The sequence below is a fragment of the Heterodontus francisci genome, chromosome 30, assembly GCF_036365525.1.
Source record: "Heterodontus francisci isolate sHetFra1 chromosome 30, sHetFra1.hap1, whole genome shotgun sequence".
Classification (NCBI taxonomy): Eukaryota; Metazoa; Chordata; class Chondrichthyes; order Heterodontiformes; family Heterodontidae; genus Heterodontus; species Heterodontus francisci.
This window is the reverse complement of record NC_090400.1, coordinates 55,135,827-55,154,588: the sequence shown is the minus strand read 5'-3', so window position 1 is coordinate 55,154,588 and position 18,762 is coordinate 55,135,827. Positions and strand designations below refer to the sequence as shown.

The following is an 18,762-nucleotide window of genomic DNA, read 5'->3' as shown; positions in this document are numbered from 1 at the left end:
TGTACGTAAACACACCCTTGGTGTAGTATTGACTCAAGCAGCTCGACACCATCCAGGACAAATAAAAACAAGAAATGCTGGAAATACTCAGCAGGTCGGGCAGCATCTGTGGAGAGAGAAGCAAAGTTAATGTTATAACCTTTTACATTTCTAATATTTGCTAGTTCTGAAGAAGGGTCACTGACCTGAAACATTAACTCTGCTTCTCTCTCCACAGATGCTGCCCGACCTGCTGAGTATTTCCAGCATTTCGTGTTTTTATTTCAGATTTCCAGCATCTGCAGTATTTTGCTTTTATATTACCATCCAGGACAAAGCAGCCCGCTTGATTGGCATCCCATCCACCACCTACAATATTCACTCCCTCAATCACCGACGCACAGTGGCAGCAGTGTGTACCATCTACAAGATGCACTGCAGCAATGCACCAACGTTCTTAAGACAGCACCTTCCAAACCCACAGCCTCTACCAACTAGAAGGACAAGGGCAGCAAATACATGGGAACACCACCATCTGCAAGCTCCCCTCCAAGCCACACACCATCCTGATTTGGAACTATATCGCCGTTCCTTCACTGTCGCTGGGTCAAAATCCTGGAACTCCCTTCCTAACAGCACTGTGGGTATACCTGCACCTCAAGGACTGCAGCGGTTCGAGAAGGCAGCTGACCACCACTTTCTCGAGGACAATTAGGGATGGGCAATAAATGCTAGCCTAGCCAGTGACGCCCACACCTCAAGAATGAATGTAAAAAAAATACAGACTAACAAGGCCCCAAGTTACATAGATTTTTACAGCACAGAAAAAGTCCATTCAGCCCAACTGATCCACTCTCCATATGAGCCTCCTCCCACTTTACTTCATCCAACCCTATCAGCATTTCAACCCAGAGGTTTCATCCCCAGTCTTAGCTGTTAGTTGATGGCTCCTGGGCTAGCAGTACAGCTGCTACTATTGGTCTCAATCCCTTGGACTGAATGGGGAAAGAGGACATCACCTGATTGAATGTCCAGTGAATCCTACAGGAACTCGGAGCATGCACGGTGGGGAAGGACAACACTGGGCCAGGAGTCACGGGTGACTGGCTGGTGCCCTCAGCCTGAAGTCTTTCCAGGGGAGTTGTGGTGGGCAAGTATGGGGCAGTTGGGATAGGGATAATCTACCCCTGGGTTTTGACTGCACTCCCTTATAAATCCTCCATTGACAGCAAAGAGTGAGAGAGCACAAGAGGGTACAAAGGAGAGACGACAATATGGAACTATACAAGATATTATAATGAAAGCAAAATACTGCAGATGCCGGAAATCCAAAACAAAAACAAGTAACGCTGGAAATACTCAGCAGGTCTGGCAGCATCTGTGGAGAGAGAAGCAGAGTTAACGTTTCAGGTCAGTGACCTTTCATCAGAACGTGTTGTATACAAGATATTAACCTGTCTTGATCAGTATGCCAGGGTAAAACATGGCATAGAATGGGCACAACCGGTGAAAGGACCAATTTCAGGTGTGCTGCATGACAAAAGGGCCTGCATTTCTATAGCACCTTTCATGATCCCCTCAAGACATCCCAAAGTGCATTAGAGCCAATGAAATACCGTTGAAGTGTGATTACTGTATACCAACAGCAGTCAACAGCATGGGCAGGAGGTCTCGCAGATATTTCAGGGACAGGTTCCTGCAGTGCCACAGGGAGAGCAGTGGGGGGGGCGGGGGGGCGGGGAAACGGAAGGTTTTTCTCAATGGATGGGAGGAACAAACGGGTGAGTTGATCCGGCCTTGTCCTGTGATACTCACACTGAGTTGAAAAGGTAAGCTCGACCTTGGCTTCCTTGAAAAGACTGAAAAGGAAATGAGAAAATAAAATCAGTGCCAAACCTTACACAGAAAGGATACTGAGTAAACCCATTAACGAAAGAACGTGCATTTACACAGTGCCTACCACGACCACAGGACATTCCAAAGCTCTTTACAACCAACAAAGTACTTTCAAATTGTAGTCACTGATTTAATGTAGGGGAAGGCGGAAGTCAATTTGCGCACAGACAAGATCCCACAAACAGCAGTGTGAGAATGATAGATAATCAATTTTAAGGATGAAGATTGGCCAGGACATCAGGGAGCATGTCCCTGCTCTTCATTGACATAGCACTCTGGGATCTTTTATGTCCACCTGAGGGAGCAGACAGGGGCTCAGTTTATCCTCTCATCCAAACAGTGCAGCACTCCCTCAGTACTGCACTGAGGGTATCAGTATAGATTATGGCCTTTGGTCTTGGGAGTGGGACTTGAACCCATGGACCTACTGTCTCAAGGAGATGAAAGTGTTACCCACAGAGCCACAGCTTAAGAAACAAGGGTCGTGTGGACTATTAAGTCGAGGATCGGCTATTTGGCTCTATTCTCACTTCAGGTAGCTGAACGCTAAGCTCACAGTTTACAATGGGCCACAAACTGCATTTGGCTCACGAGTGCCCATTTCTGACAGCTCACTGCCAGCACCGGCCATGACGGAAGAAGCTTTGAGCCAGTTCCATCCCCACTGGAGTCACATTGCTTCCCTCTCTAACAGCAGAAGGAAGCCAAGAGCTTCTGATCCCAGCGTGCACACTCTCCCAGCACTCATTCATCAAGACTTTCAGAGAATGCGAGAATGACGGGCGGGACAAGCTTGGCCGATCCATCAAGTCTGTCTCACGCTAGAGCATCATGGTCAGACACAATCGCCAACTCCACCAACTGCCCCATCTGCAGACATGTAACCTTCTCTGAGAGGCAAAAAAGAAACTCTTGCACCGCCCCCCACGTTTATTCTCCACCCAGTACAGCAGTTGTACAACTGCCTAGTGCACTGATACCAAACCCTTATTTTAACCCCGCTGATTTTAAACCAACCTGTAACGCCTGCATCGCAACAGCGGGCAGAGAGGAGCTAAGTGCATTAACCTTTCTGGGACCTCATCGGAGGTTCAGGCTGGACACTGGGGGAGGGGCTATTCAACATGGAGTGGGGAGGTCACCCCGAGCCTGAAGCTACTGCGAGTGGGTGAGAGGAATCTAGGGGTAACACACATCCTCTTAATTCCTCATCCACCTCTTTGTGGAAGTCGAGGAGAGGAAAAGAGGGAGGGTGTGGGTTAATTTCCCACTTCTTGGTCAGGGATGAACCATGCTCAGAGGACACCAGCTAGTGAGCTCTCTCTGATCATTTCACCTCCAGTAACATTCACTCTCTCACAGTCCTTCTGTCTTCTAGCTGTGCACGCTGAAAAGTTGCTCATCTGTAATATAATGGGATTTTGACAAAAAAGGTCATTGGCTTACAACGTGGGGTAGGGGCGGAGATTTTAAAGTAACCCACCCCTCGGGAAACTGACAGGATCAGTTGTGACATGGGTTTAACAGCCCGCTTGACATTACGCTCCACTGGTGAGGTGTTACAAACGGTGTTCCACCCAATCCGGTCTCTGTCTCTGTTCTCTGTCTCTCCTCTCTCTCGATAGATATAGATATAGATATAGATATAGATATAGATATATATATATATAGATAGAGCGGCTGTTTGACCCACTGAGTGTTTCCATCACCTTTCTGTGATTATCCCCCAGTGTCTACTCTCACCCGAAGCAGACAACAGAGCCGTGACTGGGAACTCCCTTCTGAGAGAGAGAAAGAGGATTGAAATAATGTGAACGCCAGCTCCTCTGACCTGCTAAAGCAGAGCCTCACACCCCCAGCAGCCAAAACACCAACAACAAACTCCTTCCACAATACTGACTACACTTCAAAAACTATTTAATTGCCTGCAGGCACTTTAGGACAATGTCCTGAGGTTGTGAAAGGCACTATAGAAATGCAGTTCTTTCTTTTCCTTCACTGGAGCACCAACGCTATCCAGAAGAGATGTGGGTCGTTCCTGAATACAGAGAGTGCAGTGAAGTACAGCAGAAATCAACTGTAAAGGGTGACACTATACACAAGTCTGTCACACCAACAAAAAATGGTATTTATATAGCACCTTTAATGTAGTAAAACATCCCGAGGCACTTCACAGAACAGTCAAAGAAAGGCAAACACTGAGCCACAATGAGTTTAGGACAGGTGACCAAAGAGGTAGGTTTTAAGGAGCTTCGTAAAGGAGGGGAGGGAGGTAGAGAGGAGAGGCGTAGGGAGGGTATTCCAGAGATTAGGACCGAGGTACTGAAAGAACGGCCACTGATGGTGGAGCAATTAAAATGGGGGATGCTCAAGAGGCCAGAATTGGAGGAGCGCAGAGATTTCGGAGGGTTGTGGGGCTGGAGGAGATTACAGAGATTTGGAGGGACGAGGCCATGAAGGGATTTGAAAACAAGGATGGGAATTTTAAAAATTGAGGCGTTACTCGACTGGGAGCCAGCACAGGGGTGAAGGGAGAACGAGTCACGATAACCTTCTGGGATTCAACCACATTGTGGCTGGCAGGGGGATATGTGGTGATAAACAAAGGCCACAGGAAAAGAGGTGAGACAGTTACTATAAACCCCCGCCCCCCCCACCCCCCCCCCCCCCCCAGTAACAGCGATACCAGCCGTCTACCCTCTACACTTCATCACACTGAGAAAGAAAAAACTTGGGGATGAAAAAGGCATCTGGATCCTTAAAAAGAAAAATGGTGCACACTTTTAATTTTCGAAGAATTCTAACACGATTCATTCACACTTTTTTTTAAAAAATAAAAAAATAAGCCCCCGGTTCGTGCTCAGTCGGTCAGTCACTCTCTGGCTACAGCCAGGGCTGAGGGCTTGTTAATCCAGACAGCTTTTTCCACTATCCTGCTTGTTATTTCAGTGAATGCCACAGACACTGACGCTATTTTTGTAAAAACGCCTGATCTCACAGAAGGAGCTGTTTAAAGGAGGCGGGGAATGGAAAATATTGGATAACTGCACTCCAAGTGGCATTCGCAACCACAAAGGCTACTTTAGACAAATAGCAAAGATTCATTTAAGGGGAAGCCAGATAAACACATGAGGGAGAAAAGGAACAGAAAGATATGCTGATGGGGGCAGGAGGGTTGAAAGAGGGTGGGAGGTGGCTTGTGTGGAGCTTAAAACACTAACATGGATCTGCAGGGCTGAACGGCCAGTTTCTATATTGCACTTCTATGCCAACATAGAAAATAGGAGCGGGAGTAGGCCCCTCGGGCCTGCTCCGCCATTCAAAAATGATCATGGCTGATCGTCTAATTCAGTACCCTGTTCCTGCTTTCTCCCCATATCCCTTCATCCCTTTGGCATTAAGAAATATATCGATCTCCTTCTTGAATATGTTTAATGACTTGGCCTCCACTGCCTTCTGCGGTAGAGAATTCCACAGGTTCACCACCCTCTGAGTGAAGAAATTTCCCCTCATCGCGGTTCTAAATGGCATACCCCGTATCCTGAGACCGTGACCCCTGGGACTCCCCAGCCATTGGGAACATCCTCCCTGCATCTAGCGTATCTAGTGCTGTTAGAATTTTATAGGTTTCTATGAGATCCTCTAACTAACCATTTGAATGCTCTACTTACTCCAGTGACCAGAGGCTGTGAGTTTTGAATCTCTGTTCTGCAGCTCACTCTGGGTGGGTTCCCAATGACATAAAAATCCTCTGCATTTCAGCTCAACTTCTCCCTCTAAAGATCAACACACTATCCACAGAAGCTCCCAGACTAACCTTATGGGTGTTAATGGGTTCAGGATCCGCCTCTTGTTGCCTCCACAAGTGTCGCTTGGCAAAAGGTTTCTCCCCTCAGCCGTGGAAGGGCTTTTCTGTTTCTGCACCATCACTACCTGTCCAATTGCAGCTAACTCTGAGCTCTTGTACATGGTCTGCCCCTTGCGCACACAGACTATCCTCCCCTTCCTAAAATCACACAATATTCACAAAGACGTTTGCTCCAATTTTAAAATTCTCATCCTTGTTTTCAAATCTCTCCGTGGCCTCCCCCATCTCTGTGATCTCCTCCAGTCCCACAACCCTCCGAGGTATCATCCCCAGCTCCCTCCACTCCCTCACTGGCGGCTATGCCTTCAGCTGCCTGGTCTCCAAACGCTGGGATTCCCTCCCTCAACCTCTTCACCCCTCTTTCCTCCTTTAAATTGCTCCTTAACCAAGCTTTCGGTCACCTCTCCTACAATCTGCTTCTGTAGCTCGGTGTCAAACTTTGCCTTATTGCACTCCTGTGAAGCACCTTGGGATGTTTTGCTATGTTAAAAGGTGCAAATATAAACTCAAGTTGTTGCTGTGGATGGTTACTGCTAGCTGCTAGGGCATGCATTTTTGTTACTTAACTTGCCTTTTCACTTAAATAATAATTCAACATATAATCATTTCAGAAAGGGAATTTCAGACCAGAAAGCCAGGCTGCAAAGTGGGGAGGATCATCCTTCCTCTGTGCTGTGGCATTAGGAGAATGTTGGCTGGCTTGTCCAGGACTATTAAAAGCTATTGTGTTCAGTGCCAACCCCTCTCTCTCTCTCTCTGGTAGTGCAGTGGAACACTGCAGAGCAGAAACCGAGCCTGCTCACACTGCCCTCTCCAAACAGGCTCCAGCTGTCGGCTGTGAACACGTGATAAAAGCCCTGCTCACTACAACCATGGAAAACTGTCCTTTAACCTCCCTAAGCAGGGCACACCCCTCCCCCCGCCCCAACCCATCACACTCCCTTCATTTGGAAAATTACCTTCTGTTTAAAAAAGAAAAAAAAAAAATCCCCTTATTGACTATTAGTGAGTTCTGGAGAGACAGAGATGAAGAGAGAGCAGGAATAGGCCATACAGCCCTTTGATCCTGCTCCGCCATTCAATAAGGTCACGGATGATCTAGTAATTCAACTGCAAATCTGTCCATCTTTGCCTTGAATGTACTGAACGACTGAGCATCCACAGCTCTCAGGGGTCAGAGAACTCCAAAGATTCGTAACCCTCTGAATGAAGAAATTTCCCCCCATAGAATGGTTACAACACAGGGAGGCCATTCAGCTCGGCTCGCCCTTGCTGACTCTCCAAAAGCAACTCAGCTAGTCCCGCTCCACTGCCTCTTCTCCGTAGCCCTGCAAATTTTATCTCTTCAGATATTTATCCAATTCCCTCTTGAATCTGCCTCCACCACACTCTCAGGCACAGAATTTAAGATTCTAAAGCATTCACTTTAAAATCAACGTCCTCTGGTTTTGATCCTTTGCTCTATCTACTCTGGCTCAACCCTAATGATTTTGAACACCTCTATCAAATCTCCTCTCAACCTTCCCTTCTCTAAGGAAAGCAGACCCAACTGCTCAGATGTATCCACGCAACTGCAGCCCCTCATCCCTGGAATCATTCTCATAAATCTTTCGAAAGCCTTCACATCCTTCCTAAAGTGCAGTGTCCAGAATTGGACACAATAATCCAGCTGAGGCCGAACTAATATTTCATAAAAGTTCCCATAACCTCCTTGTTTTGGTATCTGTGCCTCTATTTATCAAGCCCAGGCTCCTGTATGCCTTATTAACCACCTTCCCAACTTGCCCTGCCACCTTCAACCATTTGTACATATATATCTGCAGGTCCCTTTAGAATTGTATCCTTTAGTTTATATTGTCTCTCCTCATTCTTCATATCAAAATGCAATGTCACATTTCTCTACATTAAATTTAATCTGCCACATATCTGCCCACTCCGCAGCCTGTGTATGTCCTCTTGAAGTTTATCACCATCCTCTTCAATGTTCACAATACTTCCAACTTTTGTGTCATGCACAAATTTTGCAATTGTGCATTACACACCAAGTCTTGGTCATGAATACAGATTAAGAAAAGCAGTGATCTTAATACCGACCCCTGGGGAACCCCCACTATATACTTGCCTTCAGTCCAATAAACAACCGTTCATCACCTTACTCTTTTTATGTCACTCAAACTTCCTATCCATGCTGCTACTGTTCCTTTTAGTCCATGGGCGTTGAACTTTGCTGAAAGGGCTATTATGTGGTATCGTGGTTTCAGAGAGACAGAGACACAGAGAGAGAGAGGGCGAGAGGAGGGAGGGCGAGAGAGAGAGAGAGAGAGAGGGAGGAGGGCGAGAGAGAGAGAGAGAGGGGACGAGGGCGAGAGAGAGAGAGAGAGAGGGAGGCGAGGGCGAGAGAGAGAGAGAGAGAGGAGAGAGGGCGAGAGAGAGAGAGAGAGAGGGAGGGAGGGCGAGAGAGAGAGAGAGAGGGAGGAGGGCGAGAGAGAGAGAGAGAGGGAGGGAGGGCGAGAGAGAGAGAGAGAGAGAGGGAGGAGGGCGAGAGAGAGAGAGAGAGGGAGGGAGGGCGAGAGAGAGAGAGAGAGGGAGGGAGGGCGAGAGAGAGAGAGAGGGAGGGAGGGCGAGAGAGAGAGAGAGGGAGGGAGGGCGAGAGGAGGAGAGGAGAGGGAGGAGGAGAGAGAGGAGGGAGGGCGAGAGAGAGAGAGAGAGGAGGAGGGCGAGAGAGAGAGAGAGGAGGGAGGGCGAGAGAGAGAGAGAGAGAGGGAGGGAGGGCGAGAGAGAGAGAGAGAGAGGGAGGGAGGGCGAGAGAGAGAGAGAGAGGGAGGAGGGCGAGAGAGAGAGAGAGAGGGAGGGAGGGCGAGAGAGAGAGAGAGAGGGAGGGAGGGCGAGAGAGAGAGAGAGAGGGAGGGAGGGCGAGAGAGAGAGAGGGAGGGAGGGAGGGCGAGAGAGAGAGAGGGAGGGAGGGAGGGCGAGAGAGAGAGAGAGAGGGAGGAGGGCGAGAGAGAGAGAGGAGGGAGGGAGGGCGAGAGAGAGAGGGAGGGAGGGCGAGAGAGAGAGGGAGGGAGGGCGAGAGAGAGAGGGAGGGAGGGCGAGAGAGAGAGGGAGGAGGGCGAGAGAGAGAGGGAGGGAGGGCGAGAGAGAGAGAGAGAGAGAGGGCGAGAGAGAGAGAGAGAGAGGGCGAGAGAGAGAGAGAGAGAGGGCGAGAGAGAGAGAGAGAGAGGGCGAGAGAGAGATGAGGGCGAGAGAGAGAGAGGGCGAGAGAGAGAGAGGGCGAGAGAGAGAGAGGGCGAGAGAGAGAGAGGGCGAGAGAGAGAGAGGGCGAGAGAGAGAGAGGGCGAGAGAGAGAGAGGGCGAGAGAGAGAGAGGGCGAGAGAGAGAGAGGGCGAGAGAGAGAGAGGCGAGAGAGAGAGAGGGCGAGAGAGAGAGAGGGCGAGAGAGAGAGAGGGCGAGAGAGAGAGAGGGCGAGAGAGAGAGAGGGCGAGAGAGAGAGAGGGCGAGAGAGAGAGAGGGCGAGAGAGAGAGAGGGCGAGAGAGAGAGAGGGCGAGAGAGAGAGGGCGAGAGAGAGAGAGGGCGAGAGAGAGAGGGCGAGAGAGAGAGGGCGAGAGAGAGAGGGCGAGAGAGAGAGGGCGAGAGAGAGAGAGGGCGAGAGAGAAATATGGAAGTCAACAGACAGAGAAAGCAGAACTTGTATCTACTTTCTGAACAATCACATGCATGGTTTAATCTTCTTCTTTGGCCTCCTTGTCTCGAGAGACAATGGGTAAGCACCTAGAGGTGTGGTCAGTGGTTTGTGAAGCAGCGCCTGGAGTGGCTATAAAGGCCAATTCTAGAGTGACAGACTCTTCCACAGGCGCTGCAGATAAAACTGGCTGTCAGGGCTGTTACACAGTTGGCTCTCTCCTTACACTTCTGTCTCTTTTCCTGCCAACTACCAAGTCTCTTCGACTCGCCCCTCTTTAGCCCCGCCTTTATGGTTGTCCACCAGCTCTGGCGATCGCTGGCAACTGACTCCCATGACTTGTGGTCAAGGTCACAGGACTTCATGTTGCATCTGCAGACTTCTTTAAAGCGGAGACACGGACGGCCGGTGGGTCTGATATCAGTGGCGAGCTCGCTGTACAATGCATCCTTGGGGATCCTGCCGTCTTCCATGCGGTTCACATGGCCAAGCCATCTCAAGCGCCGCTGGCTCAGTAGTGTGTATAAGCTGGGGATGTTGGCCGCCTCAAAGACTTCTGTGTTGGAGATACGGTCCCTGCCACCTGATGCCAAGGATTCTTCAGAGATAACGAAGATGGAATGCATTGAGACGTCACTCTTGGCTGACATACGTTGTATAGGCCTCGCTGCTGTACAGCAAGGTACTGAAAACAAAGCTTGATACACTTGGACTTTTGTGTTCCGTGTCAGTGCGCATTTTTCCCACACCCTCTTGGCCAGTCTGGACATAGCAGTGGAAGCCTTTCCCATGCGCTTGTTGATTTCAGCATCGAGAGACAGGTTACTGGTGATAGTTGAGCCTATGTAGGTGAACTCTTGAACCACTTCCAGAGCGTGGTCGCCGATATTGATGGATGGAGCATTTCTGACTTCTTGTCCCATAATGTTCGTTTCGTGAGGCTGATGGTTAGGCCAAATTCGTTGCAGGCAGCCGCAATCCTGTTGATGAGTCTCTGCAGACACTCTTCTGTGTAGGATGTTACTGCAGCATCGTCAGCAAAGAGGAGTTCCCTGATGAGGACTTTCCGTACTTTGGTCTTCGCTCTAAGACGGGCAAGGTTGAACAACCTGCCCCCTGATCTTGTGTGGAGGAAAATTCCTTCTTCTGAAGTCTTGAACGCATGTGAGAGCAGCAGGGAGAAGATCATCCCAAACAGTGTAGGTGCAAGAACACAGTTCTGTTACACGCCACTCAGGATAGGAAAGGGGTCTGATGAGGCACCGCTATGCTGAATTGTGCCTTTCATATTGTCATGGAATGAGGTGATGATACTTAGTAGCTTTGGTGGACATCCGATCTTTGCTAGTAGTCTGAAGAGACCACGTCTACTGATCAGGTCAAAGGCTTTGGTGAGATCTATGAAAGCAATGTAGAGGGGCATCTGTTGTTCGCAGCATTTCTCCTGTAGCTGGCAAAGGGAGAACAGCATGTCAATGGTGGATCTCTCTGCTCGAAAGCCACACTGTGCCTCAGGGTAGACACGCTCAACCAGCTTCTGGAGTCTGTTTAAAGCGACTCGAGTGAAGACTTTCCCCACTATGCTGAGCAGGGAGATTCCACAGTAGTTGTTGCAGTCACCCTTGTTCTTATAGAGGGTGATGATATTGGCATCGTGCATGTCCTGTGGTACTGCACCCTCGTCCCAGCACAGGCAAAGCAGTTTATGGAGTGCTGAGAGTATAGCAGGCTTGGCACTCTTGATTATTTCAGGGGTAATGCTGTCCTTGCCAGGGGCTTTTCCACTGGCGAGAGAATCAATGTCATCACTGAGTTCCGATTTTGTAGGCTGTTCGTCCAGCTCATCCATGACTGGTAGAAACTGGGCTGCACTGAGGGCGGTATAATATAAGTTTATATGTATATGTTTAATATACATATAATTTATTATATAGGCTCGGAGCCTAAAGTAGGTCCCAAATCCGTATCCAGGGTGGATCCCAACACCTTTGGTATTTGGCTAAGTTTTCCTCTCATGAAATATTCCTCAAATTGGAAGAATCTGTAAGAGAGAGACCGACCTACTGGGGTAGGGTTAGAAAGAGAACAGAAAGAGGCCGAGCACACTGATACAACAGTGCAGAATAGAGTCAGAAGAGGGAATGACAGAGTTAGAGATGGTCAAGAACATCTGCAGCTTGTTCTAAATTGAGCAGAGAGGAAAGCCCGCACTGCAGTCAACAGCTAGGAAACTGGAGACTGCTGGTGTGCTCAAGGTCATACTTTCACTGCTACCTCAGCTCAATCCACTCAAGTGTTCTTCCTCCTAGTGACTCTGTGGGTAGCACTTTTGCCTCAGAGAGTCAGGAGGCTGTGGGTTTAAGTCCCACCACGGAGATCTGAGCACAAAATCTACTCTGTGCTGCCTTTTCAGATGAGATGTTAAACTGAGACCCTATCTGTCCTCTCACGTAGACATAAAAGATCTCATCGCCAATACTCTGAAGAGCAGCAAGGAGCTCTCACTGGTGCCCTGGTTGACAACCAACATCACAAAAAACAGATTATTTGATCACGATTGCATTGCTGCTTGTGGGAGCTTGCTGTGCAATGGCTGCCACATTTCCTACATTCCAGAAAGTATTTCTTTTGCTGTAAAGTGCTTTGGAACGTCGTTGAGGGTGCCACTACATAAATGGCAGTCTTTGGGTTTGTTAGTCAGAGACCGGAACATTCTCCGATTGTGTTGATCACACTGGTCCATGGTCTACCCATCACTTTCACTGTGTCAACAGACAGTTCACTGTTCTCCAGCACCAGGACTAATTAACCTTTGCAAAGCCCTACCTACTATAGTCACTAGACACCGGGAGTTTGGAATCTCTGTTCTGTAGTTCACCCTGGTGAGCCCCTAATGACCAAAAAATATTTGCATAAATTTCAACTCCGCATCTATTCCCAAATCATCCTCAGAAGATTAAGGGGGGATCTAATTGCGGTGTTTATGATTAAAAGGATTTGAAAGGGTAGATATAGAGAAACTACTTCCTCTGGTGGGAGGAGTCCAGAACAAATGGGAATAACTTTAATTAGAGCTAGTCGATGGCAGGACAGATCTAAGGGGCTGAATGGCCTTCGCTCATTCCTTCCTCCCTGTGTGCGAAGGGAATCTCAGTCATTCTTTACAACATGATGTTCTAAATACAGAACTACTCTTTGTAATGAGCTAAAGAGGAGACAATTGAAGGCGTCCCTGGGGTGGTTAATGCAACATTTGTTAAGTAGTTGAGGTCACTAATTGGGCAGCGGAACCTCTGCCATTGTCGGGCACGGTATGCTCGATGGGATTGAAGATGAGGGCAGTTCCTTACTTGCCTGACAACTTGGGGCGCAGTTGCAGGAAGCGGAAAGACATGTAGCAGCTGGGTGGGCAGTAACGATCCCACATTCCCGTAGAATCTGACAAGCTTCCGTTGCTGGTATACACATTAACAAAACCAGTTGCTGACCAACTCCCAGAGGTATTTCAATGATGCAGCTTTGCAAGGCCTCGATCACAGGTTCTAAAAAACGGGGACCAAAGATAAACAGTAGAAAACAACAGCACTGCGAGGTCCCCAAGCAACATCCTGGGCTTTCTGGACAGCACTGAAAATCATCTGTCACAAACAAACAGGCCTTACTGAGTTACTGATGGGAATGTCAACAGATGCAGTTCATACAAGCCTGACAAAGAAGGACTTGCAATTATACTGCAGCTTTCATCACATCACAAAAAGCTAAACAGCCAATGAAGTACCTTTTGAAGTGTAATCACGATTTGTAATGTAGGAAACACTGCAGCCAATCTGTGCACAGCAAGCTCCCACAAACAGCAATGTGATAATGCCCAGATAATCTGTTTTATAGAGATATTGGCTGTGGGATAAATGGTGGTCAGGACACCAGGGAGAACTTCTCTAATGATCTTTGAATAGTGTTGTGGGATCTTTCAGGTCCACCTGAGAGGACCCAGGAGGCCTGGTCTATTCTGAGCGATGGCAGCGCTGGCAGTGCAGCACTCTGTCTGCACTCCACTAGAGTGTCAGCCTGGATTATGTGCTCAAGTATCTGGAGTGCAGCCTTAACCCACACCCTTTTGACACAGGGGCCGGAATTTTACCAGGCCTTAGGTGTCGAGTTGGGAGGCGGGAAGGCTGATAAAAATGGCATAGGAAGTAGTCATCAGGTGGGGGAATGGGGTGGGCCGGGAGGAGGGGGAAAAGGGGGCTTCCCACTGGACTCTGGGGGTTCCTTTAGGGGCATTCCCTTCCACAACAGCATCATCTGCCATCAGCAACGCCCCCCTCACAACCTCCCCCCACTGAATCAGCATGCCAGACCCCAGCTACCCCCACCCCACTTACCCCTCTTTGAGGGTGCCCAGCCCCCAAGGCACCCTTTCCGCCACAGCCACAATGAAGGAACACAGAAGGTGGGGGTTGGGAGGACATCAGCTCACAACTCGGAACAAGGTTCTTGGATTTTCTGATCACTGTCTGACCCCATTGATGGAGTTACCCCGACAACACAAAAACCTGCACTCCATTTTATATATGACACTAGGTTTCATCACATGACCTCCAAACACTCCGCCCCCACACACCCGCCATTGGTCACATCACACACCCGTGTGACATCCCACTTTCCCTCATCGATTGGAAAGCAAATAGCATCATTATCCAATTGGATAATTCTTGACAGTCAGTTAAACAGTATTTATTCCCCATGTGCTAGAGGCCTGCTCAGGTCGGGGAAAAAAGAACCCGACCAAACCACAGCAGACCCGAGCCCGACCCGGCCAGAGTCCCTCCAATTTTGCCCCGAGCCCAACCCGAACCCACTTGGCCCGACCCAACCATCCTTTCACTTACCTTCTGACTGGGAAGCTCCACAAAGCTGCAGCCCATGCTTGGTGACGTCAGTAACATCACTCGCTCACTGTGCAGACTCCGTTTCGTCCCAGACTCCCAGCTCAGGTAAGTTTTTAAAATTTCAATACTTACCAGCAGAGCAGTTACAGTGAGTGTCCGGCCCGACCCGACTCGGCCTATACTCAGCCCGACCCGAACCCGACTCGGCCTGGATTCGGCCCGACCCGACTCGGCCTATACTCAGCCCGACCCGAACCCAACTCGGCCTGGATTCGGCCCGACCCGACTCGGCCTATACTCAGCCCGACCCGAACCCAACTCGACCTGGATTCGGCCCGACCCGACCTGAGCCCGAAAGCCGAATCCGAAAGATGGGCCTGACCCAACCCCAACACATGTCATCGGGTTCGGGTTGTGTAGCAGGCCTTTACCGTGAGCAATACTTTTAGAATTAGTAAGCAAAGCGTTAAGAATTTTGGACAATTTTATACTGCCCCTAATATTTTTCTCCCAAGTTGCTCTTGTAAATAGTTCTTTAATCCACAGAGACTCCACGCCAATACTGGAGGGTTGGCAACCCTGTGTGATACCCCCAAGGGCAGACTACAGGAGAGGGAATTTCCTTAAAATTCAGAGTGATTATACTGGAGTGGTAGCTGGGCAGAAAGACAGTGACAGAGAACAGGCTCCTGAGATCAGAAGTGCACTGTGATTTACATGTGGTGGTGGGGGATGGGGATGGGGATGGGGGGGGGGGGGGGGGAAAAAAAGGGACGGTTTGGGTGCCGAAGGGTTAACCGACTGAAATTCTGAGCCTCCAACTTCCCATAGATATTTACAAACCTTTGGGTTGAGGTCATATTACAACCTCATCCTGGCATGTCAACAAGGAGCAGCCCTTTGCTGCCTACCAAAGCTGGTCGTGGCAGCCTGCCTCAAGTGCGCAGTCGAGGGACCAGTCTTTAATTATAGACTGAATCTGCAGTTTAGGATCACACCCTCTGTGGGTGGATACAGGAGGGCGAGTTGCTGGCTATGGTTGCGATTTTGCACTGAGTGATGCTTTTAGAAATCCAGTGTGTTCATGGATGATCAGCAGTAGCCAAGATGCTGATCTGTGATAACACAGTCCCTTGATAAACATGCAGCAACAAAAAAAAAAATCCACCCCATCATATATCCTTCAACGTTGATGTTATTACTTAGAGGATCAGGAGTCCATTTGGCCCGCAGTTCCTGTGCTGACTTCTTGCACGATCCAGCCAATTAGCCCCCCACTCCCCCTGCTCTGTCCCCAGATCCTATATTCCTTGGAGTGCATGTCCCATTCCCTTTGGAAAGTTATTAATGCATCTGCTTCCGCCACCCTTTCAAGCAATGCATTCCTGATCGTAACTTGTGGAGTAAAAACATTTCGCCACACCCTCCCCTCAGGCTCTTTTGTTGTTACTCAAAGGTTTTCAAGTCATATTAAGTTTTTCATCTGTCAGTAGATCTTGCATGAGGGTTTCTGCGTTCCAAAGCTCCATGATTGGCGGCTGTGCCTTCAGCTGCCTGGGACCTAAACTCAAATTCCCTCCCTAAACCTCTCCATCTCTCTCCTAAAACACAATCCTGAAAACCTACCTCTGTCTGAGCACCTGCCCTAGTATCTCCTTATGTGACTCAATGTCAGGTTCTGCGTCTTGGGGCGTTGTACGATGCGAAAGGCGCTATATAAACACAAATAGTTTTGCAGAGCAGAGCAGCATACTTTCCAGTGGGGGGATGGTCACAGGACAGCATTCGGGAGTGGGGACACCAGCTGATTTCCCCCTCACTGAGCACAGGGAGCCCGAATCCAATTGTCAACCGTTTTGGAGCAGGACTGGACAGAGCCCTCGTTTTTTTTTTAAATAGTTGCTTGATCTTGTTTGATAATCGCTCCTCTGAAGCCCCTTGCAACATGGTTATTGTTGTCAGCTGTTGCGCTGTGAAAAGCAGGTTTTCAACGTCGCCATACAAAATTTGCAGTACTGAGAGGTGTTCTGCACTATTGGAGGTGACGGATTTCAGAAATGTTAAACTGAAGCTCAGTCTGCTGTCTCAGGTGCACATATTCTGAAGAGTAGGAGAGTTCTCCCCAGTGTCCAGACCAATATTTTTTCCCCAATCAATGCCACAAACAGTTTATCCGGCCTTTAGCTGCTTGTGGGATCTTGCTGTGTGCAATTTAGCTGCTATGTTTCCTACACTGAATGTACTCTGAGTGGGGGACTTGAATGTCCATCACCAAGAGAGTGGTTCGGTCGCACCATTACTGACCGAGTCCTAAAGGACATAGCTGCCAGAGTGGGTCTGCAGCAGGTAGTGAGGGAACCCACAAGAGGGAAAAACATACTTGACCTCGTCCTCACCAATCTGCCTGCCGCACATGCATCTGTCCATGACAGTATTGGTAGGAGTGACCACCGCAGTCCTTGTGGAGACGAAGTCCCGTCTTCACATGAGGATACTGTCCATTGTGTTGTGTGGCACTACCACCGTGCTAAATGGGATAGATTTCGAACAGATCTAGCAATGCAAAACTGGGCATCCATGAGGCGCTGTGGGCCATCAGCAGCAGCAGAATTGTACTCGACCACAATCTGTAACCTCATGGCCCGGCATATCCCCCACTCTACCATTACCATCAAGCCAGCAGACCAACCCTGGTTCAATGAAGAGTGCAGGAGGGCATGCCAGGAGCAGCACCAGGCAAACTTCAAAATGAGGTGTCAACCTGTTGAAGCTACAACACAGGATTACTTATGTGCCAAACTGCGTAAGCAGCATGCGATAGACAGAACTAAGTGATCCCACAATTAACAGATCAGATCTAAGCTCTGCAGTCCTGCCACATCCAGTCGTGAATGGTGGTGGACAATTAAACAACTAATTGGAGGAGGTGGCTCCACAAATATCCTCATCCTCAATGATGGGGGAGCCCAGCACATCAGTGTGAAAGATAAGGCTGAAGCATTTGCAACAATCTTCAGCCAGAAGTGTCGAGTGGATGATCCATTTCAGCCTCCTCCCGAAGTCCCCAGCATCACAGATGCCAGTCTTCAGCCAATCCGATTCACTCCACGTGACATCAATAAACAACTGAAGGCACTGGATACTGCAAAGGCTATGGGCCCTGACAATATTCCAGCAATAGTACTGAAGACCTGTGCTCCAGAACTTGCCGCGCCCCTAGCCAAGCTGTTCCAGTACAGCTACAACACTGGCATCTACCCAGCAATGTGGAAAATTGCCCAGGTATGTCCTGTACACAAAAAGCAGGATAAATCCAACCCAGCCAATTACCTCCCCATCAGTCTACTCTCGATCATCAGTAAAGTGTTGGAAAGTGTCGTCGACAGTGCTATCAAGCGGCACTTGCTCAGCAATAACGTGCTCACTGATGCTCAGTTTGGGTTCCGCCAGGGCCACTCAGCTCCTGACCTCATTACAGCCTTGGTTCAAACATGGACAAAAGAGCTAATCTCAAGAGGTGAGGTGAGAGTGACTGGCCTTGACATCAAGGCAGCTTTTGACAGAGTATGGCATCAAGGAGCCCTAGCAAAACTGAAGTCAATGGGAATCAGGGGAAAACTCTCTGCTGGTTGGAGTCATACCTAGCGCAAAAGGAAGATAGTTGTGGTTGTTGGTGGTCAGTCATCTGAGCTCCAGGACATCACTGCAGGAGTTCCTCAAGGTAGTGTCCTAGGCCCAACCATCTTCAGCAGTTTCATCAATGACCTTCCTTCAATCATAAGGTCAGAAGTGGGGATGTTTGCTGATGATTGCACAATGTTCAGCACCATTCGCGACTCCTCAGATACTGAAGCAGTCAGTGTAGAAATGCAGCAAGACCTGGACAATATCCAGGCTTGGGCTGATAAGTGGCAAGTAACATTTGCGCCACTTAAATGCCAGGCGATCACTATCCCAAACAAGAGAGAATCCAACCATCTCCCCTTGACATTCAATGGCATTATAATCGCTGAATCCCCCACTATCAACATCTTGGGGGTCACCATTGACCAGAAACCGAGTAGCCATATAAATGCCGTGGCTACAAGAGCAGGTCAGAGGCTAGGAATCCTGAGGCAAGTAACTCACCTCCTGACTCCCCCAAGCCTAGCAATCATCTACAAGGCACAAGTCAGGGGTGTGATGGAATACTCTCCACTTGCCTGGATGGGTGCAGCTCCAACAACACTCAAGAAGCTCGACACCATCCAGGACAAAGCAGCCCGCTTGATTGGCACCCCACCCACAAACATTCACTCCCTCTACCACTGATGCACAGTGGCAGCAGTGTGTACCATCTACAAGATGCACTGCAGCAACACACCAAGGCTCCTCAGACAGCACCTTCCAAATCCACGACCTCTACCATCTAGAAGGACAAAGACAGCAAATGCTTTTTTATTTTAAT

The 18,762-nt window shown here is 49.0% G+C and overlaps 1 protein-coding gene across 3 annotated transcripts in view; it reads right to left on the bottom strand.

The window, feature by feature from the left end:
• The window catches only part of ypel2a (yippee-like 2a), a 54,635-nt gene that overhangs the window by 10,890 nt on the left and 24,983 nt on the right, over positions 1–18,762 (bottom strand). For all 3 annotated transcript variants that reach the window (XM_068010701.1, XM_068010702.1, XM_068010700.1), the window contains exon 2: positions 1,795–1,838. In XM_068010701.1, coding sequence (XP_067866802.1) covers positions 1,795–1,838 — 44 coding nt within the window. The remainder of the gene's footprint in view (positions 1–1,794; positions 1,839–18,762) is intronic.